The 27,862-nt window shown below is 41.3% G+C and overlaps 3 protein-coding genes across 3 annotated transcripts in view; 1 reads left to right on the top strand and 2 right to left on the bottom strand.

Moving 5' to 3' along the window:
• The window catches only part of acads (acyl-CoA dehydrogenase short chain), a 358,028-nt gene that overhangs the window by 19,953 nt on the left and 310,213 nt on the right, over positions 1-27,862 (bottom strand). The gene's annotated exons all lie outside the window — the stretch shown is intronic.
• LOC310958562 (hatching enzyme 1.2) lies at positions 116-2,997 on the bottom strand (the record flags this gene model as incomplete). The annotated part of the gene is made up of 9 exons (XM_083929540.1): positions 116-422; positions 753-834; positions 1,285-1,457; positions 1,540-1,654; positions 1,769-1,838; positions 2,450-2,499; positions 2,675-2,743; positions 2,829-2,861; positions 2,946-2,997. The coding sequence occupies 9 exons, from the start codon at positions 2,995-2,997 to the stop codon at positions 116-118; spliced, it is 951 nt and encodes a 316-aa protein (XP_083785666.1).
• zcchc9 (zinc finger, CCHC domain containing 9) lies at positions 4,807-19,420 on the top strand. The gene is made up of 6 exons (XM_083930401.1): positions 4,807-4,853; positions 15,075-15,461; positions 16,152-16,302; positions 18,314-18,406; positions 18,491-18,559; positions 19,127-19,420. Exons 2-6 carry the CDS (start codon positions 15,090-15,092, stop codon positions 19,237-19,239), a joined length of 798 nt encoding a protein of 265 aa, XP_083786527.1. The 5' UTR covers positions 4,807-4,853; positions 15,075-15,089; the 3' UTR covers positions 19,240-19,420.

Raw genomic sequence — 27,862 nt, 5'->3', positions numbered from 1 at the left:
TAATAGAAGGCGGCTGTGTCTGCTGGTGCTGGTGCTGTGGCGCCCTCTGGTGGCAGCGTGCAGGCGCAGGAGCAGGTGGATGCTCTTCCTCTGGTTACTCTGCAGGGACGTGACCTCAGGTCTTGGTGGCGACGGTGGTCGTGTCATCGTCGAACAGTACCGGCACGTATGCATCATCCTTCCTCACGTCACTGCTCTCCTTCTCCCTCTCTGTTTTGGGAACATCTGGAGAGAAAGGAGGGTTCAGCGCCGCGGGCCGAGCTTTAATGTCACCAACACAACAGTGACGATGAAACGTACCACAGCTGTAGAGACGACGAACTCTCTCGATGTCGATCTCCGTCATTTTAACCCTCTGTCCCATGTCCGTCACGTCCCCCATGGATATGATGGTGGGCAGGCCGTTAGCTGAGAAGAACCCACTGAGACAGGACACACACACACGGGTCACAACCACACACACGGGGGTCACAACCACAGACACACACACGCACGGGTCACAACCACAGACACACACGGGTCACAACCACAGACACACACGGGTCACAACCACAGACACACACAGGTCACAGAAGAACAACACACACACACACGGGTCACAGAAGAACAACACACACACACACGGGTCACAACAGACGCACACACGCGGGTCACAGAAGAACAACAGACGCACACACACGGGGGTCACAACAGAACCACACACACACACAGGTTACACACACAGACACACACACCCACCCACACACGTTAACCTTCCGTAGTGCAGGATGGAGGACGTGTCGTAGCGGAGGTCAAAGGTCTCACCTTGTTGCTTTACGAAGTTTTTCTCCATCCCTGAAACACAGCGACATCACACACACACACACACACACACACACACACACACACACACACACACACACACACACACACACACACACACACACACACACACACACACACACACACACACACACACACACACACACACACACACACACACACACACACACACACACACACACACACACATTTGTGACGTCACAGCGACTTTGGTCCTGGGTGGATCTCTGCAGAGCGTGTCTTAAGGGGGGGGGGGGGGGGGGGACTCATGTCTTAAAGGGGGGGGACTCTTACTGCTTAAAGGGGGGGGGACTCTCGCGCCTTAAAGGGGGGGGACTCTCGCGCCTTAAGGGGGGGGACTCTCGCGCCTTAAGGGGGGGGGCTCTTATGTCCTAATAAAAACTCTCATCCTTAAAGTAACAGCAGAACAAACGTGTGAGCGGCTGCAGGACGACACTTTACCCTCCATGATGTTATGGGACATAACTTTGATGTGCTGCTCGCGGTCTTCCCTCGTGTGCTCGTGGTGGAAGCCCAGCGCGTGCAGGATCTCATGGACCACGTTACCCACGATGCACAGGGGCCCGACGAACACGGGCTGCTTGCCACCGATGAAGCCCACGTATGAAGCGCAGCTGCAGCGGAGACAAAAGGCCGTTTGCGTCAGTGAAACACTTTTTACTCCATCGTTAGAGCATTGAAACCAGAGAGTTGCACCCTTTGCCGTTGAGGAAGTGCAGGTAGTTGGCCTCCGAGGTTCTCGGGTGGAAGGTCACGCAGGTGTGCTCCGACACCATGGCCATGGCAGCGAGGAGGTCGTCTGTCCGGGCCTCTGCAGGAGAGGACAGGGAGACGAGAGGACAGGGGGAAGGGTCAGCCAGGGGGGCGGGTCAGACAGGGACCTGGAGCAGTGATGGGGCGGGGCTTTAGTCCTCAGACTGCTCACCTAACTCTGGGCTGATGACGTAGGGGATCTCTGCGGTGGGCCAGATGCTTTCCACTGCGTTCCTGTCCTCCTGCACAGTCCAGCAAGACAAGAGTGAAGCTACACAGCGCCGGAGCAGGACGCCCTCAGACGTTACACGCTTTTAGTGCTCGTTTGGCGTCTCTTTGTAGTCATTTTGGGTCATTTGGCGTCTCTGTGGTCACTCTGCGTCCCCCTACCAAGGTCACTCTGCGTCCCCCTCTGCAGTCACTCGGCGTCCCCCTCCAAGGTCACTCGGCGTCTCTTTACAGTCACTTGGCGTCTCTTTGCGTCTTTGGGGTCATTTTAAGGTTTTTTTTCTGGTCGTTTTCCGTCTCCTTGACTCTTTAAAGTCATCTCGAGGCCTTTTATGCCTCTCTGGTCATTCTCAGTGTCTTCCTCGTTGGTATCTGAGACAGTTTCCAGGTGTGGTTCTGACTCTTTGGGCCCCAGAATGCAGCGGTGCAGCTACACTGACTGGTTCTCTCACTTTAAAACTCCTTTCAGATCACATTAGATCCATAAACACACTGTATCTGTATCAGTACGTACAGATGCATGATCATCACTAACACGTCTTCAGACTTTGTGCAATAATAAATCTCTTAAAAACAGCATTTGTCCTTAAACTCAGATGAATCACCGCGGTGCAGGTTCACTCACCAGCACCAGTAAGTCTCCCTGCAGCACCGCACGGTCTCTGCTCATCAGCTCTGTCACAGGGAAAGAGGCCGCAGCAACATGAACACATCTGGGGTTTGAACTGTTTTTATCATTTCTCACATGCTGCCCATTTAAATGCCTTTGCTTTGTCCTGCTTTGTTCTGCAGACAGCAAATGAAGACATGATGACCAACACTTTGAGTCTCCTGCAGCTCATACACTCACCTTCTAAAGTCTCTGGGTTCGTCTTCATGTAATTCAACAGCCTGGTGAACCAGTTCTCTTGAGCCGCCGCTGCAAAAACACACTTTTAGACTTTAAACACACACACAAACAAGGACATTTTGGATGAATCCAGACCTCAAACACACACGCTTACCTCTGTCGGTTCCCTGTAACGGACCTGAGACGACTGAAACACACGAGAGAGCAGAGAAACGTCACCGTGGTTCTTCGTCTCCAGAGTGAAGTCACATCAAAAGTGTGTGTTTCTTACCATCTTTGGTTTGTTGCACAAAGAGCAGAGCAGTGAGGAGCAGACGCAGCATGTTGTCAGGACACACACACACTCTCTCACACACACACACACTGACGCTGCACCTGCTGGTCTCATTAAATCACCTGTTCTGCTCTTTCCTCCTCCTCACAGCTGCGAGTGAATCATTCATTAAAGAGTTTAGTGCTTAATTCTGTAAAAACCAGATCTACGCGCTGATTAATGTTCCTGCAACAACAATAATACTGTAAACGTCATAATTTAGCACATAAGGGATTTGGTTTATTGGAGTTTTGTGTCTCTTTGTAGTTGTTTTGTGTCTCTTTGTGGTTGTTTTGTGTCTCTTTGTGGTTGTTTTGTGTCTCTTTGTAGCTGTTTTGTGTCTCTTTGTAGTTGGCTAGTGTCTCTTTATGGTTGTTTTGTGTCTCTTTGTAGTTGTTTTTTGTCTCTTTGTGGTTGTTTTGTGTCTCTTTGTAGCTGTTTTGTGTCTCTCTGTAGTTGTTTTGTGTCTCTTTATGGTTGTTTTGTGTCTCTTTGTTGTTGTTTTGTGTCTCTTTGTGGTTGTTTTGTTTCTCTTTGTAGTTGTTTTGGGTCATTTTAATGTTGTTTTGTCTCCTTGTAGTTGTTTTGTGTGTTTTTGCAGTTGTTTTGTGTCTTTTTGTAGTTGTTTTGTGTCTTTTTGTAGTTGGTTTGTGTCTCTTTGTGGTTGTTTTGTCTCTTTGTAGTTGTTTTGTGTCTCTTTGTAGTTGTTTTGTGTCTTTTTGTAGTTGTTTTGTGTCTCTTTGTAGTGTTTTTGTGTCTTTGTGTGGTTTTGTGTCTTTTTGTGGTTGTTTGTGTCTCTTTGTAGTTGTTTTGTGTCTTTTGTAGTTGTTTTGTGTCTCTTTGTAGTTGTTTTGTGTCTTTTTGTGGTTGTTTTGTGTCTCTTTGTGGTTGTTTTGTGTCTTTTTGTAGTTGTTTTGTGTCTCTTTGTGGTTGTTTTGTGTCTCTTTGTAGTTGTTTTGTGTCTTTTTGTTGCTGTTTTGTGTCTCTTTGTAGTTGTTTTGTGTCTTTTTGTTGCTGTTTTGTGTCTCTTTGTAGTTGTTTTGTGTCTTTTTGTAGTTGTTTTGTGTCTTTATGTGGTTGTTTTTGTAGTTTTGTTTTTTGTAGTAGTTAAGTCTCTTTTCAGTTGTTTTTTGTGTACATTTTAACCCCCTTTATAGCTATTTTGAGAGTCTTTGTAGTTGTTTTAGGGTTTTTTCTGCAGTTGTTTAGGTTTTTTTCAGTTATTTTTTGTTGGTTGTTTTAGTTTTTTGTAGCCGTATGTATCTTTTTGTAGTTGTTTTTTGCAGTTTTATTTTTTTGCAGTTGTTTTGTTTCATTGCGTAGTTGTTTGGGTTTTTCATAGTTGTTTTGAGTCTCTGTATCTTTTTGTCTCTCTTTGTAGTTGTTTTGTGTCTTTTTGTGTTTTTTTTGTGTCTTTTGTAGCTGTTTTAGGGTTTTTCACAGTTGTTTTGAGTCTCTGTATCTTTTGTGTCTCTTAGTTGATCTCATCTGTCTCATTTAAAGAGATGCAAAGATACTTGTAGCTGTCACGTGGCTGTAGAAGTTTTAAATGTTTGAATCTTGTTTTTGTATCTTTTTAGTTTTTTCTCACTTGTTTCCATTAAATTGATTTTTATCTCAATGACTCTTTTTTTTCCTGGTTGAATAAAATGAAAACATAAAAGTATTTTCTGCAGATGTAATAACATTAATATTATATATTTATTTCACATCCAGCCCCATGAGTCTGGTGAGTGCTGGTTGTTGTTCGCGCAGAGGCGCAGCAGGGGGCGCTGAGCAGCTCTGGAGCCGCAAAACACGCGAAGAAGAAGAAGAAGACGACGACTTCCGGTGTAAACCCAAACACATGCAGTGAAACTCTGTGAGGTAAAGTTGTTGTTTTTATCTCCTGTTTGTGTTTGAAACGATGTTCTGGAGCAAGAGTTTGTGTCTGATCATCGTTTTGTTTCCTCTTTAAAAGAGAAAAATATGATTTTTACGTTAAAAGCCCAAATCTCGCGCTGTGTGTTAGCTAGCTTAGCATTAGCTCCAGTGCATGTTTATGGGTGTTTCATTAAAAACAGAAGCTTTAAAGTTATTTCTTGTGTTTTGGTTTGTAACGATGTGTTTTTACGGTGTTTAAAGGTCATTAAGATTCAACAACTACAGACTATTTCAGCAGTGTTTGACACTTTTATCTAAATTACGATTCAAACTGTAACTTACAGCAAAGACTGAAAATACTACGACCTTTAGTGTGAAAATACCAAGACTTTTAGTGTGAAAATACCAAGACTTTTAGTGTGAAAATACCAAGACTTTTAGTGTGGAAATACCAAGACTTTTAGTGTGAAAATACCAAGACTTTTAGTGTGAAAATACCAAGACTTTTAGTGTGAAAATACCAAGACTTTTAGTGTGAAAATACCAAGACTTTTAGTGTGAAAATACCAAGACTTTTAGTGTGAAAATACCAAGACTTTTAATGTGAAAATACCAAGACTTTTAGTGTGAAAATACCAAGACTTTTAGTCTTAAAATACCAAGACTTTTAGTGTGAAAATACAAAGACTTTTAGTGTGAAAATACCAAGACTTTTAGTGTGAAAATACCAAGACTTTTAATGTGAAAATACCAAGACTTTTAGTGTGAAAATACCAAGACTTTTAGTCTTAAAATACCAAGACTTTTAGTGTGAAAATACCAAGACTTTTAGTGTGAAAATACCAAGACTTTTAGTGTGAAAATACCAAGACTTTTAATGTGAAAATACCAAGACCTTTAATGTGAAAATACCAAGACTTTTAATGTGAAAATACCAAGACTTTTAGTGTGAAAATAACAAGACTTTTAGTCTGAAAATACCAAGACTTTTAGTCTGAAAATACCAAGACTTTTAGTGTGAAAATACCAAGACTTTTAGTCTGAAAATACCAAGACTTTTACTGTGAAAATACCAAGACTTTTAATGTGAAAATACCAAGACTTTTAGTGTGAAAATACCAAGACTTTTAGTGTGAAAATACCAAGACTTTTAGTGTGAAAATACCAAGACTTTTAGTGTGAAAATACCAAGACTTTTAATGTGAAAATACCAAGACTTTTAATGTGAAAATACCAAGACTTTTAATGTGAAAATACTACGACTTTTAGTGTGAAAATACCAGGACTTTTAGTGTGAAAATACCAAGACTTTTAGTGTGAAAATACTACGACTTTTAGTGTGAAAATACCAAGACTTTTAGTGTGAAAATACCAAGACTTTTAGTGTGAAAATACCAAGACTTTTAGTGTGAAAATACCAAGACTTTTAGTGTGAAAATACCAAGACTTTTAGTGTGAAAATACCAAGACTTTTAGTGTGAAAATACCAAGACTTTTAATGTGAAAATACCAAGACTTTTAGTGTGAAAATACCAAGACTTTTAGTGTGAAAATACAAAGACTTTTAGTGTGAAAATACCAAGACTTTTAGTGTGAAAATACCAAGACTTTTAATGTGAAAATACCAACACTTTTAATGTGAAAATACCAACACTTTTAATGTGAAAATACTACGACTTTTAATGTGAAAATACTACGACTTTTAGTGTGAAAATACCAAGACTTTTAGTGTGAAAATACCAAGACTTTTAGTGTGAAAATACCAAGACCTTTAGTGTGAAAATACCAAGACCTTTAGTGTGAAAATACCAAGACTTTTAGTGTGAAAATACCAAGACTTTTAGTGTGAAAATACCAAGACTTTTAGTGTGAAAATACCAAGACTTTTAGTGTGAAAATACCAAGACTTTTAGTGTGGAAATACCAAGACTTTTAGTGTGAAAATACCAAGACTTTTAGTGTGAAAATACCAAGACTTTTAGTGTGAAAATACCAAGACCTTTAATGTGAAAATACCAAGACCTTTAATGTGAAAATACCAAGACTTTTAGTGTGAAAATACCAAGACATTTAGTGTGAAAATACCAAGACTTTTAGTGTGAAAATACCAAGACCTTTAATGTGAAAATACCAAGACCTTTAATGTGAAAATACCAAGACTTTTAGTGTGAAAATACCAAGACATTTAGTGTGAAAATACCAAGACTTTTAGTGTGAAAATACCAAGACTTTTAGTGTGAAAATACCAAGACTTTTAGTGTGAAAATACCAAGACTTTTAATGTGAAAATACCAAGACTTTTAATGTGAAAAAACCAAGACTTTTAATGTGAAAATACCAAGACTTTTAATGTGAAAATACCAAGACTTTTAGTGTGAAAATACCAAGACTTTTAGTGTGAAAATACCAAGACTTTTAGTGTGAAAATACCAAGACTTTTAGTGTGGAAATACCAAGACTTTTAGTGTGAAAATACCAAGACTTTTAGTGTGAAAATACCACGACTTTTAATGTGAAAATACCAAGACTTTTAGTGTGAAAATACCAAGACTTTTAGTGTGAAAATACCAAGACTTTTAGTGTGAAAATACCAAGACTTTTAGTGTGAAAATACCAAGACTTTTAGTGTGAAAATACCCAGACTTTTAGTGTGAAAATACCAAGACTTTTAGTGTGAAAATACCAAGACTTTTAGTGTGAAAATACCAAGACTTTTAGTGTGAAAATACCAAGACTTTTAGTGTGAAAATATCAAGATTTTTAGTGTGAAAATACCAAGACTTTGTGCGAAAATACCAAGACTTTTAATGTGAAAATACCAAGACTTTTAGTGTGAAAATACCAAGACTTTTAGTGTGAAAATACCAAGACTTTTGGTGTGAAAATACCAAGACTTTTAGTGTGAAAATAACAAGACTTTTAGTCTGAAAATACTACGACTTTTAGTGTGAAAATACCAAGACTTTTAGTGTGAAAATACCAAGACTTTTAATGTGAAAATACCAAGACCTTTAATGTGAAAATACCAAGACTTTTAGTGTGAAAATACCAAGACTTTTAGTGTGAAAATACCAAGACCTTTAATGTGAAAATACCAAGACCTTTAATGTGAAAATACCAAGACCTTTAATGTGAAAATACCAAGACCTTTAATGTGAAAATACCAAGACTTTTAGTGTGAAAATACCAAGACTTTTAGTGTGAAAATACCAAGACTTTTAATGTGAAAATACCAAGACTTTTAGTGTGAAAATACCAAGACTTTTAATGTGAAAATACCAAGACTTTTAATGTGAAAATACCAAGACTTTTAGTGTGAAAATACCAAGACTTTTAGTGTGAAAATACCAAGACTTTTAATGTGAAAATACCAAGACTTTTAATGTGAAAATACCAAGACTTTTAGTGTGAAAATACCAAGACTTTTGGTGTGAAAATACCAAGACTTTTAGTGTGAAAATAACAAGACTTTTAGTCTGAAAATACTACGACTTTTAGTGTGAAAATACCAAGACTTTTAGTGTGAAAATACCAAGACTTTTAGTGTGAAAATACCAAGACTTTTAGTGTGGAAATACCAAGACTTTTAGTGTGAAAATACCAAGACTTTTAGTGTGAAAATACCACGACTTTTAATGTGAAAATACCAAGACTTTTAGTGTGAAAATACCAAGACTTTTAGTGTGAAAATACCAAGACTTTTAGTGTGAAAATACCAAGACTTTTAGTGTGAAAATACCAAGACTTTTAGTGTGAAAATACCCAGACTTTTAGTGTGAAAATACCAAGACTTTTAGTGTGAAAATACCAAGACTTTTAGTGTGAAAATACCAAGACTTTTAGTGTGAAAATACCAAGACTTTTAGTGTGAAAATATCAAGATTTTTAGTGTGAAAATACCAAGACTTTGTGCGAAAATACCAAGACTTTTAATGTGAAAATACCAAGACTTTTAGTGTGAAAATACCAAGACTTTTAGTGTGAAAATACCAAGACTTTTGGTGTGAAAATACCAAGACTTTTAGTGTGAAAATAACAAGACTTTTAGTCTGAAAATACTACGACTTTTAGTGTGAAAATACCAAGACTTTTAGTGTGAAAATACCAAGACTTTTAATGTGAAAATACCAAGACCTTTAATGTGAAAATACCAAGACTTTTAGTGTGAAAATACCAAGACTTTTAGTGTGAAAATACCAAGACCTTTAATGTGAAAATACCAAGACCTTTAATGTGAAAATACCAAGACCTTTAATGTGAAAATACCAAGACCTTTAATGTGAAAATACCATGACTTTTAGTGTGAAAATACCAAGACTTTTAGTGTGAAAATACCAAGACTTTTAATGTGAAAATACCAAGACTTTTAGTGTGAAAATACCAAGACTTTTAATGTGAAAATACCAAGACTTTTAATGTGAAAATACCAAGACTTTTAGTGTGAAAATACCAAGACTTTTAGTGTGAAAATACCAAGACTTTTAATGTGAAAATACCAAGACTTTTAATGTGAAAATACCAAGACTTTTAGTGTGAAAATACCAAGACTTTTGGTGTGAAAATACCAAGACTTTTAGTGTGAAAATAACAAGACTTTTAGTCTGAAAATACTACGACTTTTAGTGTGAAAATACCAACACTTTTAATGTGAAAATACTACGACTTTTAGTGTGAAAATACCAAGACTTTTAGTGTGAAAATACCAAGACTTTTAGTGTGAAAATACCAAGACCTTTAGTGTGAAAATACCAAGACCTTTAGTGTGAAAATACCAAGACTTTTAGTGTGAAAATACCAAGACTTTTAGTGTGAAAATACCAAGACTTTTAGTGTGAAAATACCAAGACTTTTAGTGTGAAAATACCAAGACTTTTAGTGTGAAAATACCAAGACTTTTAGTGTGGAAATACCAAGACTTTTAGTGTGAAAATACCAAGACTTTTAGTGTGAAAATACCAAGACTTTTAGTGTGAAAATACCAAGACCTTTAATGTGAAAATACCAAGACCTTTAATGTGAAAATACCAAGACTTTTAGTGTGAAAATACCAAGACATTTAGTGTGAAAATACCAAGACTTTTAGTGTGAAAATACCAAGACTTTTAGTGTGAAAATACCAAGACTTTTAGTGTGAAAATACCAAGACCTTTAGTGTGAAAATACCAAGACCTTTAGTGTGAAAATACCAAGACTTTTAGTGTGAAAATACCAAGACTTTTAGTGTGAAAATACCAAGACTTTTAGTGTGAAAATACCAAGACTTTTAGTGTGAAAATACCAAGACTTTTAGTGTGGAAATACCAAGACTTTTAGTGTGAAAATACCAAGACTTTTAGTGTGAAAATACCAAGACTTTTAGTGTGAAAATACCAAGACCTTTAATGTGAAAATACCAAGACCTTTAATGTGAAAATACCAAGACTTTTAGTGTGAAAATACCAAGACATTTAGTGTGAAAATACCAAGACTTTTAGTGTGAAAATACCAAGACCTTTAATGTGAAAATACCAAGACCTTTAATGTGAAAATACCAAGACTTTTAGTGTGAAAATACCAAGACATTTAGTGTGAAAATACCAAGACTTTTAGTGTGAAAATACCAAGACTTTTAGTGTGAAAATACCAAGACTTTTAGTGTGAAAATACCAAGACTTTTAATGTGAAAATACCAAGACTTTTAATGTGAAAAAACCAAGACTTTTAATGTGAAAATACCAAGACTTTTAATGTGAAAATACCAAGACTTTTAGTGTGAAAATACCAAGACTTTTAGTGTGAAAATACCAAGACTTTTAGTGTGAAAATACCAAGACTTTTAGTGTGGAAATACCAAGACTTTTAGTGTGAAAATACCAAGACTTTTAGTGTGAAAATACCACGACTTTTAATGTGAAAATACCAAGACTTTTAGTGTGAAAATACCAAGACTTTTAGTGTGAAAATACCAAGACTTTTAGTGTGAAAATACCAAGACTTTTAGTGTGAAAATACCAAGACTTTTAGTGTGAAAATACCCAGACTTTTAGTGTGAAAATACCAAGACTTTTAGTGTGAAAATACCAAGACTTTTAGTGTGAAAATACCAAGACTTTTAGTGTGAAAATACCAAGACTTTTAGTGTGAAAATATCAAGATTTTTAGTGTGAAAATACCAAGACTTTGTGCGAAAATACCAAGACTTTTAATGTGAAAATACCAAGACTTTTAGTGTGAAAATACCAAGACTTTTAGTGTGAAAATACCAAGACTTTTGGTGTGAAAATACCAAGACTTTTAGTGTGAAAATAACAAGACTTTTAGTCTGAAAATACTACGACTTTTAGTGTGAAAATACCAAGACTTTTAGTGTGAAAATACCAAGACTTTTAATGTGAAAATACCAAGACCTTTAATGTGAAAATACCAAGACTTTTAGTGTGAAAATACCAAGACTTTTAGTGTGAAAATACCAAGACCTTTAATGTGAAAATACCAAGACCTTTAATGTGAAAATACCAAGACCTTTAATGTGAAAATACCAAGACCTTTAATGTGAAAATACCAAGACTTTTAGTGTGAAAATACCAAGACTTTTAGTGTGAAAATACCAAGACTTTTAATGTGAAAATACCAAGACTTTTAGTGTGAAAATACCAAGACTTTTAATGTGAAAATACCAAGACTTTTAATGTGAAAATACCAAGACTTTTAGTGTGAAAATACCAAGACTTTTAGTGTGAAAATACCAAGACTTTTAATGTGAAAATACCAAGACTTTTAATGTGAAAATACCAAGACTTTTAGTGTGAAAATACCAAGACTTTTGGTGTGAAAATACCAAGACTTTTAGTGTGAAAATAACAAGACTTTTAGTCTGAAAATACTACGACTTTTAGTGTGAAAATACCAAGACTTTTAGTGTGAAAATACCAAGACTTTTAGTGTGAAAATACCAAGACTTTTAGTGTGGAAATACCAAGACTTTTAGTGTGAAAATACCAAGACTTTTAGTGTGAAAATACCACGACTTTTAATGTGAAAATACCAAGACTTTTAGTGTGAAAATACCAAGACTTTTAGTGTGAAAATACCAAGACTTTTAGTGTGAAAATACCAAGACTTTTAGTGTGAAAATACCAAGACTTTTAGTGTGAAAATACCCAGACTTTTAGTGTGAAAATACCAAGACTTTTAGTGTGAAAATACCAAGACTTTTAGTGTGAAAATACCAAGACTTTTAGTGTGAAAATACCAAGACTTTTAGTGTGAAAATATCAAGATTTTTAGTGTGAAAATACCAAGACTTTGTGCGAAAATACCAAGACTTTTAATGTGAAAATACCAAGACTTTTAGTGTGAAAATACCAAGACTTTTAGTGTGAAAATACCAAGACTTTTGGTGTGAAAATACCAAGACTTTTAGTGTGAAAATAACAAGACTTTTAGTCTGAAAATACTACGACTTTTAGTGTGAAAATACCAAGACTTTTAGTGTGAAAATACCAAGACTTTTAATGTGAAAATACCAAGACCTTTAATGTGAAAATACCAAGACTTTTAGTGTGAAAATACCAAGACTTTTAGTGTGAAAATACCAAGACCTTTAATGTGAAAATACCAAGACCTTTAATGTGAAAATACCAAGACCTTTAATGTGAAAATACCAAGACCTTTAATGTGAAAATACCATGACTTTTAGTGTGAAAATACCAAGACTTTTAGTGTGAAAATACCAAGACTTTTAATGTGAAAATACCAAGACTTTTAGTGTGAAAATACCAAGACTTTTAATGTGAAAATACCAAGACTTTTAATGTGAAAATACCAAGACTTTTAGTGTGAAAATACCAAGACTTTTAGTGTGAAAATACCAAGACTTTTAATGTGAAAATACCAAGACTTTTAATGTGAAAATACCAAGACTTTTAGTGTGAAAATACCAAGACTTTTGGTGTGAAAATACCAAGACTTTTAGTGTGAAAATAACAAGACTTTTAGTCTGAAAATACTACGACTTTTAGTGTGAAAATACCAACACTTTTAATGTGAAAATACTACGACTTTTAGTGTGAAAATACCAAGACTTTTAGTGTGAAAATACCAAGACTTTTAGTGTGAAAATACCAAGACCTTTAGTGTGAAAATACCAAGACCTTTAGTGTGAAAATACCAAGACTTTTAGTGTGAAAATACCAAGACTTTTAGTGTGAAAATACCAAGACTTTTAGTGTGAAAATACCAAGACTTTTAGTGTGAAAATACCAAGACTTTTAGTGTGAAAATACCAAGACTTTTAGTGTGGAAATACCAAGACTTTTAGTGTGAAAATACCAAGACTTTTAGTGTGAAAATACCAAGACTTTTAGTGTGAAAATACCAAGACCTTTAATGTGAAAATACCAAGACCTTTAATGTGAAAATACCAAGACTTTTAGTGTGAAAATACCAAGACATTTAGTGTGAAAATACCAAGACTTTTAGTGTGAAAATACCAAGACCTTTAATGTGAAAATACCAAGACCTTTAATGTGAAAATACCAAGACTTTTAGTGTGAAAATACTACGACTTTTAGTGTGAAAATACCAAGACTTTTAGTGTGAAAATACCAAGACTTTTAGTGTGAAAATACCAAGACTTTTAGTGTGAAAATACCAAGACTTTTAATGTGAAAATACCAAGACTTTTAATGTGAAAAAACCAAGACTTTTAATGTGAAAATACCAAGACTTTTAATGTGAAAATACCAAGACTTTTAGTGTGAAAATACCAAGACTTTTAGTGTGAAAATACCAAGACCTTTAATGTGAAAATACCAAGACCTTTAATGTGAAAATACCAAGACCTTTAATGTGAAAATACCAAGACCTTTAATGTGAAAATACCATGACTTTTAGTGTGAAAATACCAAGACTTTTAGTGTGAAAATACCAAGACTTTTAATGTGAAAATACCAAGACTTTTAGTGTGAAAATACCAAGACTTTTAATGTGAAAATACCAAGACTTTTAATGTGAAAATACCAAGACTTTTAGTGTGAAAATACCAAGACTTTTAGTGTGAAAATACCAAGACTTTTAGTGTGAAAATACCAAGACTTTTAGTGTGAAAATACCAAGACTTTTAGTGTGAAAATACCCAGACTTTTAGTGTGAAAATACCAAGACTTTTAGTGTGAAAATACCAAGACTTTTAGTGTGAAAATACCAAGACTTTTAGTGTGAAAATACCAAGACTTTTAGTGTGAAAATATCAAGATTTTTAGTGTGAAAATACCAAGACTTTGTGCGAAAATACCAAGACTTTTAATGTGAAAATACCAAGACTTTTAGTGTGAAAATACCAAGACTTTTAGTGTGAAAATACCAAGACTTTTGGTGTGAAAATACCAAGACTTTTAGTGTGAAAATAACAAGACTTTTAGTCTGAAAATACTACGACTTTTAGTGTGAAAATACCAAGACTTTTAGTGTGAAAATACCAAGACTTTTAATGTGAAAATACCAAGACCTTTAATGTGAAAATACCAAGACTTTTAGTGTGAAAATACCAAGACTTTTAGTGTGAAAATACCAAGACCTTTAATGTGAAAATACCAAGACCTTTAATGTGAAAATACCAAGACCTTTAATGTGAAAATACCAAGACCTTTAATGTGAAAATACCAAGACTTTTAGTGTGAAAATACCAAGACTTTTAGTGTGAAAATACCAAGACTTTTAATGTGAAAATACCAAGACTTTTAGTGTGAAAATACCAAGACTTTTAGTGTGAAAATACCAAGACTTTTAGTGTGAAAATACCAAGACTTTTAGTGTGAAAATACCATGACTTTTAGTGTGAAAATACCAAGACTTTTAGTGTGAAAATACTACGACTTTTAGTGTGAAAATACCAGGACCTTTAGTGTGGAAATACCAAGACTCTTAGTGTGGAAATACCAAGACTTTTAGTGTGAAAATACCAAGACTTTTAGTGTGAAAATACCACGACTTTTACTGTGAAAATACCAAGACTTTTAGTGTGAAAATACTACGACATTTAGTGTGAAAATACCAAGACTTTTAGTGTGAAAATACTACGACTTTTAGTGTGAAAATACCAAGACTTTTAGTCTGTATTTTCACACTAAAAGTCTTGGTATTTTCAAAGACCTTTAGTGTGAAAATACAAAGACTTTTACTGTGAAAATACCAAGACTTTTAGTCTGAAAATTCTTCCAGCTGAAATAAACGTTTCCTCTTCAGGCAGCAGGTGCAGTCATGGTGAGGTGGGCGAGAGCCAACAACATCCACAAACACAAGCCGGCTGAGGCCACGCCATGGAGTCAGCTGAGGGGGGGAGGAGGAGGAGGAGGGGGCCCCCCCGGCAGCTCTAAGCAGGGACCCCAGAGGGACCCCCTGAGAGGGACTCATCCTGGTGGATCAGCTGTGAAGAAGCCCAACCGACCCAAGAAGGACTACGTCAACGAGGACGTGAACGGCTTCATGGAGTTCCTGCAGCAGAGCGGGCGGCCGCTGCCCCGGGGGGAGGGGGTGCAGGGGCTCAGGGAGGAGCTGGAGACGGCCCTGAAGAAAGACAGACGGAGAGAAGACAGGAGGGTGAAGAGGCAGGACAACAAGAGAAACAACATGGTGAGTGGACAGACGTCTGTCAGGGCGCAGTCCCGCTGTGCCTCTGTGCCGTGCCCAAACAGGTTTCACGGCTAAAGTCTGGTTCCTTTGACCAGTGTGAGTGCAACCGTACCACGTCTAGGAGCGGCACGCTTGCCGTCCACGGCCCGTTTGGGAGAGGTGGGCTTTAGTAAAGCACGTTTGCACGTGTACGAGCACGAGCGTGCGCACGTGTACGAGCACGAGGCCTACGGCGGTTCTGAGGTCATTTCCTGTGCGCCTGTTGGGACGTAGAAAAAAGAAGGAGGGACCATGCGCGGACATTTCAAACAATGGCGGTGAAAGGTTCACGTTGGTGTGATGCGGAGGTGGAGTGTTTACTGCAGATTTGGTCGATGAAAAGATTCAAAAACAGTCGACAAGACGCACAAAAACTCTGAGGTCTACGGAAAGATCTGGAAACAAAGCCACGCATCGCCATGACGTCATCAATGCGTGTGACGTGTTACGGCGTGATGACGTATAGGCAGCAAGAAGCATTCTCCGAGGCCCAGGTAGTGTGAGTACAAACGGGCCTGGAGGGGGGGACAAGGACCCTAAAGCACGGGGCACGGCACGGAGGCACAGTGGGAGGGCGCCCTCAGTGACAGTGAGCTTTAAAAAGAGCGCTCTGGGGAAACTTGAAACTCTGTTCTGTGTTTCCCTCCCCAGCTGTGCTTTAACTGCAGGAAGCCGGGTCACGGTCTGGCCGACTGCCCGGAGGCCGACCGCGACGAGGAGATGGGCCGAGGCATCTGCTACCGCTGCGGCTCCACCGAACACGAGATCCAGAAGTGTCGAGCTAAAGTGGACCCGGCTCTGGGTGAGGACGCCAGAACTTACACACACTGGAGATCAGCAGGTTTATAAATAACCAAGACACTTAAAAAAACCTTTATTCAGTGAAATAACAGTGACCAGGATGAGAGAACAGCGTTGATTGTGTCAGAAGAGAAGATTTCAGTGTTTCCTTCTCTGGGATTCAAACATGAACAGGAAGTGAAGAGGCCACAGCTCTGAACGACTTCAGCACGTGACAAAAGTCGTGCAAAATAACTGAAAATAGATGCAAAACAACTAAATACAGATAAAATCCATATATATGGATATTATGACCTGACATTTGTCGTGCTGAAGTCATTCAGAGCTCTGGCGTCCTCACTTCCTGTTCCTGTTTGACGGAGTTAAAGTGCTTTTTCACAACAGAATAACATGATGAGTTTTTAAAAAACACTTAATTGACCTCTTTCTTCTGGATGAAAAAGAGTCAAACTGACCACAGATCTGATCCTGATCGTTCACATGTTCGGACGTTGGTTCTGTTTTGTTTCAACGGAGCGTTTGGACCCGGAACTCTTATTTTGAAAGGGTGTTAGGTCAGACTGAACAGATGGTTTGCATGTTGCTGAAGGAGGTTCACAAACATTTGCATTCACCCTGCCATGAAGCTGAACAAGAGGAAAACATCCCCAAACCACGACATGACATAAACACATTAGATCTGGCCTCTGAGCATTTCATAGTTTCAGTGAACGGCTTCACCTGTTTGCAGTCGGACGTTGTTTTGTATGAAAGTCACAGCTGATGGAGACAGCTGCAGTGACGTGTTGCATGTTGCTGAAGCAGGTTCACATCAACACTTGCATTCACGCTGACATGGAGCTGAACAAGAGGAAAACATCCCCAAACCACGACACTTCCTCCTCCAGATTTAACTGACTTCTTCACACACTTTGGGTTCAGTCGTTTTAAAGTCATGTCCTGGTTTGGGGATGTTTTCCTCTTGTACATCTCCATGTCAGCGTGAATGCAAATGTTTATGTGAACCTGCTTCAGCAACAAGCAATCCATCTGTTCATGTTCAGTGTGACCTAACACCCTTTCAAAATAAGAGTTCCAGGTCCAAACGCTCCGTATGAATAAAACAGAACCAAGGTCCGAACATGTGAACGATCAGGATCGGCTCTGTGCTCAGTTTGACTCTTTTTCATCCAGAAGAAAGACGTCAAAGGACAATTATGATGTTTTTTAAAGCTCATCGTGTTATTTAGTAGTGAAAACGCACTTTTAGTCCGTCAGCCGTCAAAAGTGCAAGAGAAAGGAATTCAATCCCACGACGCATCAGAGAACTAAACACACACACAGTTAAGACCAACACATGAACACGTCAGCACTAAAACAATTTGCTGTGAATGTGAATCTACTAACTCTGGATTTTATTTATTTTATCTTACCTTACTACCTGTTCTGTAGAGTTCTGTGCTGCTGATGTTGTTCTTTATCTTGTTTATTTGTATTTTTGACGTTGATGCCACGGGACTACACATGAACATGAGTGTTTTGGCTAATTCTGGGAATTTAAACCCATGTTTGATCGTGTGTTTCATTAATGTTGCACTGTTCTTCTTCAATAAACTGAGTTTTTAAGAAAACATGCTGGTGCAGCAGTGATGGAGCCACAGCAGATGATCTATCAAACTCTGAACAATAGAAAAACAACAACATTTCAGAATAAATCAAGTATTAACACTTTGTTCTTAATTTGGATCTCCAGTGTATTTCCCACAGCTGTAATAGTGTGTAACCTGTGTGTGTGTGTAACCTGTGTGTGTGTGTAACCTGTGTGTGTGTAACCTGTGTGTGTAACCTGTGTGTGTGTAACCTGTGTGTGTGTGTAACATGTGTGTGTGTAACCTGTGTGTGTGTAACCTGTGTGTGTAACCTGTGTGTGTGTGTAACCTGTGTGTGTGTAACCTGTGTGTGTGTGTAACATGTGTGTGTGTAACCTGTGTGTGTGTAACCTGTGTGTGTGTGTGTGCGCCTCTCTCTCTCAGGTGAACACCCGTACGCTAAGTGCTTCATCTGTGGGAAGACGGGACACTTGTCGCGCGGCTGCCCAGATAACCCTAAAGGACTTTACGCACAAGGTAAAGAGCACACACCCACACGTCCATCACGCCCCAGAGTCATTAACTGTCCTAAGGTTTAAATGCTGACTCGTGTCTCTGCAGGAGGCTCCTGTCGTGTCTGTGGCTCCGTGGAACACTTCCAGAAGGACTGTCCGGAGCATCAGGCTGCAAGTGAGTCTCCTCTGTGTCCGTGTTTGAACCGCAGCAGCTCCGCATCGCCTCAAACCAACACACGTGACATTATTAGACTTTTAAATCACCGCGCCAGAGAAACGACGACATCTCAGGAACACCTGCAGGGATTTCCTTCAAATTTGACAGGTCACAAAGATGAACGGAGTAGATTTTGGAGGTCAAAGGTCGCTGTTCCTACATTCATTCTGAAGACATTAGACCCAAATGCCTATCAGGATAAATGTTTCAGTGTAATTCTGGCGTAAACTCCTCCTCAAGGGTCATCAAATAATCCACTGAAACAGTTTTTCATGTAACTATTAAGGTAGAAATCCAGCAGAGACGCTAACAGGCGGACGTGGCTAACAGTGATTAGCTCGGGGCAGCACGGTGAAGGCATTCAAAGGTCTTTTTTAACCACTAATGCTGCTGAAAATAACAGCAAACCTCTGCAGCAGCATGAGTTAAAGTCCCAGCACGTATAAAAGACGAGCAGCGGCTCTTTGTTACGCAGCAGATGTGTCGTAGCTTTACTGAAAACTGAACTTGCCGTCTCTCCTTCAGCGAACTCGGTGACCGTTCCCTGGCTGTCCAACAACATGAGCGCGGACCACGAGGACTTCCACGTCCCAGTGAAGAAAACCAAACCCAAGGAAACCAAAGTGGTGACGTTCTGATCTGCACACGCTGCAGCACTCTGACTTTCTTCTCTCTGAGCAGCTTCAGCCTCTGGACTCTCATATTATTATTATTAATATTAATAATAATAATAATTCCCTGCAGTGGAGTGGCTCCTCAGACACATCCTGCTTCTCTTTGTGTATATTTAAAGTCCCTTGTAATAAAGTGTCTTCTGTGTGTTCTGGTTCTGGAACAACACTTTTGTTGTCAACACAAAACATCGACTACAGTGAAAATGTATCAAACAAACCCTAAAACAGGTCGACTCACTAACACCAGAGACAGAATATAACAGGGAATCCTTAAAGTAAAGGAAGGAGCTGCAGGTCGGTAGAGTCAGGGTTCTTTTGGGTGCTTGAAAATCCTCAGGGCGCACTCCCACTGTGCCTCCGTCCCGTGCCCAAACAGGCTCCACGGCTAAAGTCTGGTTCCTTTGACCAGTGTGAGTGCAACCGTACCACGTCTATTTCAGTCAGTGGACCAGTCCCAGCCTGGTCCTGGTCCTTGTCCTGGTCCAGTCCCAGCCTGGTCCTGGTCCTTGTCCTTGTCCTGGTCCAGTCCCAGCCTTGTCCTGGTCCTTGTCCTGGTCCAGTCCCAGCCTTGTCCTGGTCCTGGTCCTGGTCCAGGTCCAGTCCTGGTCCAGTCCCAGCCTGGTCCTTGTCCTGGTCCTGGTCCTGGTCCTGGTCCTGGTCAGATGCGTACATGTACTGATGAAGCCTCTTGGATGAGAGGTGAAACGTCTTCCTGACACAGAACCAAGTCCAGTTGCTTTGGACTGAAACTGCTTTGAGGAGCTGATCCCCGAGCACACGCCGCTCCTCTGACCTTTCACACAAACCGCTTACATGAGAACGGCTGAGAGACTCGGGGAAGTGTTGGTCTAACGATCGACGACGCCATCCTTTACGGTTCGTCTGAACAGTTGAGCAGATCTCCAAGTCAGCCTAGAGAAGCTGAGGGAGCTCACAAAGATCCATCACAGGGAGAAAGATGATTGAGGAGGGGCCGGTCCCCTGTGGTAGTATGAGGGGGCGTTTGACCTGTGTGTCACAGACAGACGTTGTGTAAGCGATTCCCAGAGCGAAACACCGAACGCAGTTAGAAAAAGAACCTTTAAAGTGAGTTTTGCTCCTAAAAACCTGCAGGAGCTCTGGAGGTTTCGCTTAAAACACGACTGAAACCATCGTCTCAGAAGTAATTTAAGTTTTAATCTACTTATTATTGAATCAACCTCTTGTTTGAAAGCATTTCAGGATGGTTGCATAAATGTAATAACATGTAATCGGTTTGAATGCAGCTGTGATGTGCAGACTCGTCCACTGGGGGGCAGCACTGACTCAGTGGGAGCGGATGATGCCTCCAGTTCATGAGCGTCTCATGTGTTCCTCATTGTCTCACTGTCGTCGGGCGCTGCAACCGGGTCAGATGTTGTTTAAAGCAAAAAATAAGAAGTTAAAGTGAAGAAATGGTTGAGAACTAAAAAGGTACAAAGCTGAAGTACGTCAGAGGTTTATTTTTATATTTGCAAAACAGTTTTTCTGTCTTTCAATTCAAAATTAGAGGATAAAAATATGGAAATCCTGACCAATAGAACTCAATAATCTAATGTTATTATTGATCCAAAGCATCAGACACTGCACACACTGAGGTGTTCCTGCCTAAGACTCAGTGACAGTAAACAGAAATAATATAGAGATGTTTTTATAAACATGTGGCTGCTCCACACGACACTTTTCAGGTGGTGGAGTTTAAAAATACTCAATAATGACTTAAATAAATTAGGTTTTTACAAAAAAAACCTGTGGAAACGCTTTAAAAATCTGATTTGTAATAAAATTCCCAAGGACAGAAGGACAGAACACCACACACCCACAAAAGCAACCTGGTTCATGCTCCGATACAACGAGGAACGCAAAGATCTCTACACTGGAGAAGGAAACAACCACTGGATAAACGCACGGCCCGACACAGGAGAGCTCCCTCCTCAGGCCTGGACTCTGCTGCCCACTCACACCTCAAGGGGAAAGCCCACTCCTCTGATGACAACCATGTCCACATCCTGGACAGAGAGGACAGATGGTTTGAAAGAGGAGTGAAAGAAGAGAAACCATCTCTAACCAGAGGAGGAGGTCTGAGACACCAGGACCAGGACCAGGACCAGGCTGGGACTGGACCATGGCTAACCAGAGGAGGAGGTCTGAGACTCCACTTCTCTCCAGTTTACAATGCTGCCCTTTCATCCCTTCATTCAACGATCCAACCTCAGAGAACAACTGTTCACAAACGTCCTCCTGTGACTCAACCACTGTCTTTCAGGCTCAATAGAGCACTAACCAAGCCTAGACCTACTTCCACCAACCACTGGACCAGGACCAGCACTAACCAAGTCCAGACCTACTTCCCACCAATGACTGCCACTCTAACGACGGTCGTTGGCACTTGGAGCACAAAGGGTTCCAGTGACATCATCGGCCTTGTGAGAGGTTAAATACCTGGATCTCACACCAGATAGTTGGACCAGTCCCGTCCTGGTCCTGGTCCTGGTCCTGATCCAGTCCCAGCCTGGTCCTGGTCCTGGTCCTGGTCCTGGTCAGATGTGTACATGAACTGATGAAGCCTCTTGGATGAGAGGTGAAACGTCTTCCTGACAAAGAACCAAGTCCAGTTGCTTTGGACTGAAATTGCTTTGAGGATGATAAAACTATTAAAAAACCTTTTAAAAGCTTCGTCTTTTACCCAAATACATTAATAAAAGTATATACATGTAAATAAATGAGTGACATGAACCATTTCTATCTGTTACCTTCAGTTTATTTGACAGTGAGTCTCCATCGTCCTGTTTCGTCTTCTCGCCTCGTGTTCTGCATCACGACCCGATCGCAGCAGTGGAAACAGTAGACGCATCTTTTTCTCCTTAAAAGACGTTTCACAGTAACAAATTCAATTTCCTCCTGTGGACGTGAGGGAATACTGTGAGTTTTACGGAGGTCTGTTTACGGTTTGCACCGCGGGGTGTGGAGCAGAGCCGTATGTGGCCGATCAGCGAGGCTGTCCACACCCTGACTTCATTAAAGACTGAACTTTAATGCGTCAGCAGCCGAAGAGAACAAACACGCTGCAGCTCACAGGAAACATGCGAAACTGTTTTCACTCCGTCTGACATCACTGATGATGCAGGGGCTTCTGGGAACTCCTTGGCAGACAAACCTCAAACCGTGCTACATGAGGAAATACAGGAACTGTCAATAAAGACTTAAGCTGCACAATAAATCAGTGATATCAGAGTCAACTTGATCTATTCGCCCAATATAACAAAGTACAACGCTGCCTAAAGGGGCTTTACAATGTGCACAGCGTGCAAGACCGTTTACCCTTAGAGTGTAATTCGAGCGCAAAATCATCCCATCCTCTAGGAGCATAAATGTGTGTTAAAGTGTCCTAGGAGCATAAACGTATGTTAAAGTGTCCTCTAGGAGCCTAAACGTGTGCTAAAGTGTCCTCTAGGAGCCTAAACGTGTGTTAAAGTGTCCTCTAGGAGCCTAAACGTGTGTTAAAGTGTCCTCTAGGAGCATAAACGTGTGCTAAAGTGTCCTCTAGGAGCATAAACGTGTGTTAAAGTGTCCTCAACGTGTGCTAAAGTGTCCTCTAGGAGCCTAAACGTGTGCTTAAGTGTCCTCTAGGAGCCTAAACGTGTGTTAAAGTGTCCTCTAGGGGCCTAAACGTGTGTTAAAGTGTCCTCTAGGAGCATAAACGTGTGCTTAAGTGTCCTCTAGGAGCCTAAACGTGTGTTAAAGTGTCCTCTAGGAGCCTAAACGTGTGCTAAAGTGTCCTCTAGGAGCATAAACGTGTGTTAAAGTGTCCTCTAGGATCATAAACGTGTGTTAAAGTGTCCTCTAGGAGCATAAACGTGTTAAAGTGTCCTCTAGGATCATAAACGTTTGCTAAAGTGTCCTCTAGGAGCATAAACGTTTGCTAAAGTGTCCTCTAGGAGCATAAACGTTTGCTAAAGTGTCCTCTAGGAGCATAAACGTGTGCTAAAGTATCCTCTAGGAGCATAAACGTGTGTTAAAGTGTCCTCTAGGAGCCTAAACGTGTGTTAAAGTGCACACTGACAGGGCCCCTTGTGTGTCGATATCAGACACTGAGGGCAGCTGATGAAGGAATGTGAACGTGTTGGAGTAACATCGTCTCATTGGCACCGGAGCTGCCAACGCGCTCCGTGGCCAACGCGCTCCGTGGCCAACGCGCTCCGTGGCCAACGCGCTCCGTGGCGTCCCATCTTGTGCATGTTTGGTCGTCTTGGATCAGCCTCCAAAAGCAATCAGTGAAAACGAGCTCCAGAGGAAATGCTGCGTGCTTTTGTTTTACATTTGGGAGTCTGTGTGTTGTTCTCGCTCTGTTCGCTGCTGTTCCTGCTCCAAAGACTCCCCGGTCTGGTAAAAGTGGAGCTTAGAGTAAACCCAGCGGCCTCCTGGAGGGTACCCTCAGAAGACCCCCCTGTGCTGGTCTCCACAGAGCCTGACGCGTTCTCATGGAGGCAGAGTGAAGCTGCAGCCAGACAGCTGCGCGCTGCCAGCTTCACTGAGGCGGATTACGCAATCCACCCCAGAGTCGGTGTTTGTGTGTGCCTCATAACAAAAGCACAGAGGGCTCATTCACCGATGTCTCCTGGATCCAATTTGAGAGGAGCTGCGAGGGGGTCTTTCCTACAACTATTGTCTTTGTGTTCCCCGATTGCCCAACATCCACTCTGCGTCCTCTTCTGCTCCTCTGAGCTTTTCACTCTGCGTCCAGTAAAAGCGTCTTCAGAGGAGCTCCTTCTCTCATCATCACGGTGTTCGTTTCACCAACACGGCGCTGACGCTGACGCTGACGACCTGATGTAACCCGTGGAGCGGTCCACGTCTCCGCTCCAGACTCAACTCTTAGATGGATCGGGTGGATCGTGTTCCCCTCTGGATGAAACGTATTAACTTTAGCTCTTTAACTCGAGCGCCGTCATCAGGTCGACGCATGAACGTGTCCAATACTTTATGTATTTATCAAATACCTGCAGAACTAATGAATGAATGAACTAAATAATTCGATAAGATGACACGGTTATGGTTAGACGAGCGAGGCGGCGATGGACCAGAAGTGGGAACCAAATGACTGGGTTCGGACTAGAACAAGAAAAGGTCGTGGCTTGACTTAGGGCGCACTCCCACTGTGCCTCCGTCCCGTGCCCCAGCACATGTCACGGCTAAAGTCTGGTTCCTTTGACCAGTGTGAGTGCAACCGTACCACGTCTAGGAGCGGCACGCTTGTCGTCCACGGCCCGTTTGGGAGAGGTGGGCTTTAGTAAAGCACGTTTGCACGTGTACGAGCACGAGCGTGCACACGTGTACGAGCACGAGGCCTGCGGCGGTTCTGAGGTCATTTCCTGTGCGCCTGTTGGGACGTAGAAAAAAGAAGGAGGGACCATGCGCGGACATTTCAAACAATGGCGGTGAAAGGTTCACGTTGGTGTGATGCGGAGGTGGAGTGTTTACTGCAGATTTGGTCGATGAAAAGATTCAAAAACAGTCGACAAGACGCACAAAAACTCCGAGGTCTACGGAAAGATCTGGAAACAAAGCCACGCATCGCCATGACGTCATCAATGCGTGTGACGTGTTACGGCGTGATGACGTATAGGCAGAAAGAAGCATTCTCCGAGGCCCAGGTAGTGTGAGTACAAACGGGCCTGGAGGGGGGGACAAGGACCCTAAAGCACGGGGCACGGGACGGAGGAACAGTGGGAGGGCGCCCTCAGTACGTCTGGGGCAAAAGGATGCGGCGTTTGACCATCTCATTTAGCAGTTGGTGTTTCTTCCCGTTGTCGAAGCAGAAGAAAGATTGAACCGCTGTTGGAGCTCATCAACGTCCCTTCAACAGTTCATAATCTGTGCCATGTTCAAAGGGTCTTGAAGACCCCGTTCAGGCTCCCCTGCCCCCCCGTGTCGCCTCCCTAACTAGTCCACCCCTAATGAACCTCACTACCTACATTTATGGACTGTAACTATTTCTCTTTTGCGAGTGTTGCACATCTCTCCCAGCAGCATGCTGCACGCGGGCTAAGTGTCTTGACCTAAATGTCGCTTCGTCCAATCCTGGAGCTCGACTGTAATGGAAACCTCATTTGTCCCTGATCGCAGGGTGGAGGTCCTTCGGTCGCACTCCACTGACTTTGGAAAAGAAACAGTAAATGAGTTTTATATGCAAAACAAAGATGGTGCAAAACAAAGATGGTGAGAAACAAAGATGGTGAAAAACAAAGATGGTGCAAAACAAAGATGGTGCAAAACAAAGATGGTGAAACCCTCAAGTATGCAGAGAGAGCCGATCCAATCAAGTTGTGTGTGTGTGTGTGTGTGTGTGTGTGTGTGTGTGTGTGTGTGTGTGTGTGTGTGTGTGTGTGTGTGTGTGTGTGTGTGTGTGTGTGTGTGTGTGTGTGTGTGTGTGTGTGTGTCCACTGTTGTTAAAAACACATCACTGTTGCACTGGCTGACATGTTCCTTCATCACCACGAACACAAACACACACGCACTTGTTTATTCTGGCTCGTCCCACACACGCCGTCCTGCCGCCACAAACACGAGCGAGCACCAATAACCAGAACTCCCAGGGCGTCAAACACCATCGTTCTGTCCCATCTTTAACTCATGAAGCCTCCGTACCCTGAGTAAGTTTAGCACTTTACTCACTTAACTAACATCCTCTAGGAGCATAAACGTGTGTTAAAGTGTCCTCTAGGAGCATAAACGTGTGCTAAAGTGTCCTCTAGGAGCATAAACGTGTGTTAAAGTGTCCTCTAGGAGCATAAACGTGTGTTAAAGTGTCCTCTAGGAGCATAAACGTGTGTTAAAGTGTCCTCTAGGAGCATAAACGTGTGTTAAAGCGTCCTCTAGGAGCATAAACGTGTGTTAAAGTGTCCTCTAGGAGCATAAACGTGTGCAAAAGTTTCCTCTAGCAGCATAAACGTGTGTTCAAGTGTCCTCTAGGAGCATAAACGTGTGTTAAAGTGTCCTCTAGGAGCATAAACGTGTGTTAAAGTGTCCTCTAGGAGACTAAACGTGTGCTAAAGTATCCTCTAGGAGCCTAAACGTGTGCTAAAGTGTCCTCTAGGAGCATAAACGTGTGTTAAAGTGTCCTCTAGGAGCATAACTTGTGTTAAAGTGTCCTCTAGGAGCCTCAACGTGTGCTAAAGTGTCCTCTAGGAGCATAAACGTGTGTTAAAGTGTCCTCTAGGAGCCTCAACGTGTGCTAAAGTGTCCTCTAGGAGCATAAACGTGTGTTAAAGTGTCCTCTAGGAGCCTCAACGTGTGCTAAAGTGTCCTCTAGGAGCATAAACGTGTGTTAAAGTGTCCTCTAGGAGCATAAACGTGTGTTAAAGTGTCCTTTTCACCTCTGCCATTCAGAAAGTCTGTGCACGCCACTGCTAAATGGTGCATTCAGGGCCTCTCAGAAGAATCAGAATCCGAATGTTTTTATCGTCGTGTCATTGGACTGAGAAAGACAGGACTGAGCCTCAGAGGGACTTCAGTGACACGACTCCCAGGAAACACTCGTTACCTGAACACTGAGCAGGAAGTCATTACTGCAGGATGGAGCCTGAAGGGCGTCACGCAGTCATGCACACGTGTCCGTCGCTCCAGGCTGTAAGACACCAGCGACGCTACAGACGGGCGGAAGGAAGGATCCCTGAGTCGTACAGAGGAGGAGATGAAAGTGAAGAGGTAATGACAGAGCAGCCGAAGGCCCCGTGTGGATCTGCTGGGACTCTGTTGGAGCTAATAAGGCTGTGGTGTCTGCTCGGGCCCTCAGGGGACGCCAGGAGCCACAGGGGCCATGTTCCTGCTCATCTGACGGGTCCCAGCGCGTTCTCAAAGGCTCCGGGGTCAGAGTCACTTTCTCAGGGTGCAGTAACGTACAGACACTCACGTTTTGTTCCATGGGAATGATTATGAGCAGGGGCGTGCACAGACTTTCTGAAGGGCAGGGGCGAAAAGGGAAGAAAGGCACATATAGAGCATCCTCACCACTGAAGAGGACACTTTAGCACACGTTTATGCTCCTAGAGGACACTTTAACACACGTTTATGCTCCTAGAGGACACTTTAACACACGTTTATGCTCCTAGAGGACACTTTAACACACGTTTATGCTCCTAGAGGACACTTTAACACACGTTTATGCTCCTAGAGGACACTTTAGCACACGTTTATGCTCCTAGAGGACACTTTAGCACACGTTTATGCTCCTAGAGGACACTTTAGCACACGTTTATGCTCCTAGAGGACACTTTAGCACACGTTTATGCTCCTAGAGGACACTTTAGCACACGTTTATGCTCCTAGAGGACACTTTAACACACGTTTATGCTCCTAGAGGACACTTTAACACACGTTTATGCTCCTAGAGGACACTTTAACACACGTTTATGCTCCTACACTTTAACACACGTGTATGCTCCTAGAGGACACTTTAGCACAGGTTTAGGCTCCTAGAGGACACTTTAACACACGTTTATGCACCTTTTATGCAGCTTTAAGTGGAGTCTCCTCCTGCTGGACATTAGAGAGAATGCAGCTTTAAGTG

Source organism: Echiichthys vipera (genome assembly GCF_963691815.1).
Source record: "Echiichthys vipera genome assembly, chromosome: 16".
Lineage (NCBI taxonomy): Eukaryota > Metazoa > Chordata > Actinopteri > Perciformes > Trachinidae > Echiichthys > Echiichthys vipera.
Note: the sequence above shows the minus strand (reverse complement) of the source record. Positions and strands in the feature narration are given on the sequence as shown.

Bases quoted from the DNA above. Each gene is read 5' to 3' on its own strand.
- zcchc9 (XM_083930401.1), top strand. From the start codon at position 15,090: ATGGTGAGGTGGGCGAGAGCCAACAACATCCACAAACACAAGCCGGCT. The intron at 16,303-18,313 runs GTGAGGACGCCA...TCTCTCTCTCAG, and splicing joins TAAAGTGGACCCGGCTCTGG to GTGAACACCCGTACGCTAAG. The intron at 18,560-19,126 runs GTGAGTCTCCTC...TCTCTCCTTCAG, and splicing joins TCCGGAGCATCAGGCTGCAA to CGAACTCGGTGACCGTTCCC.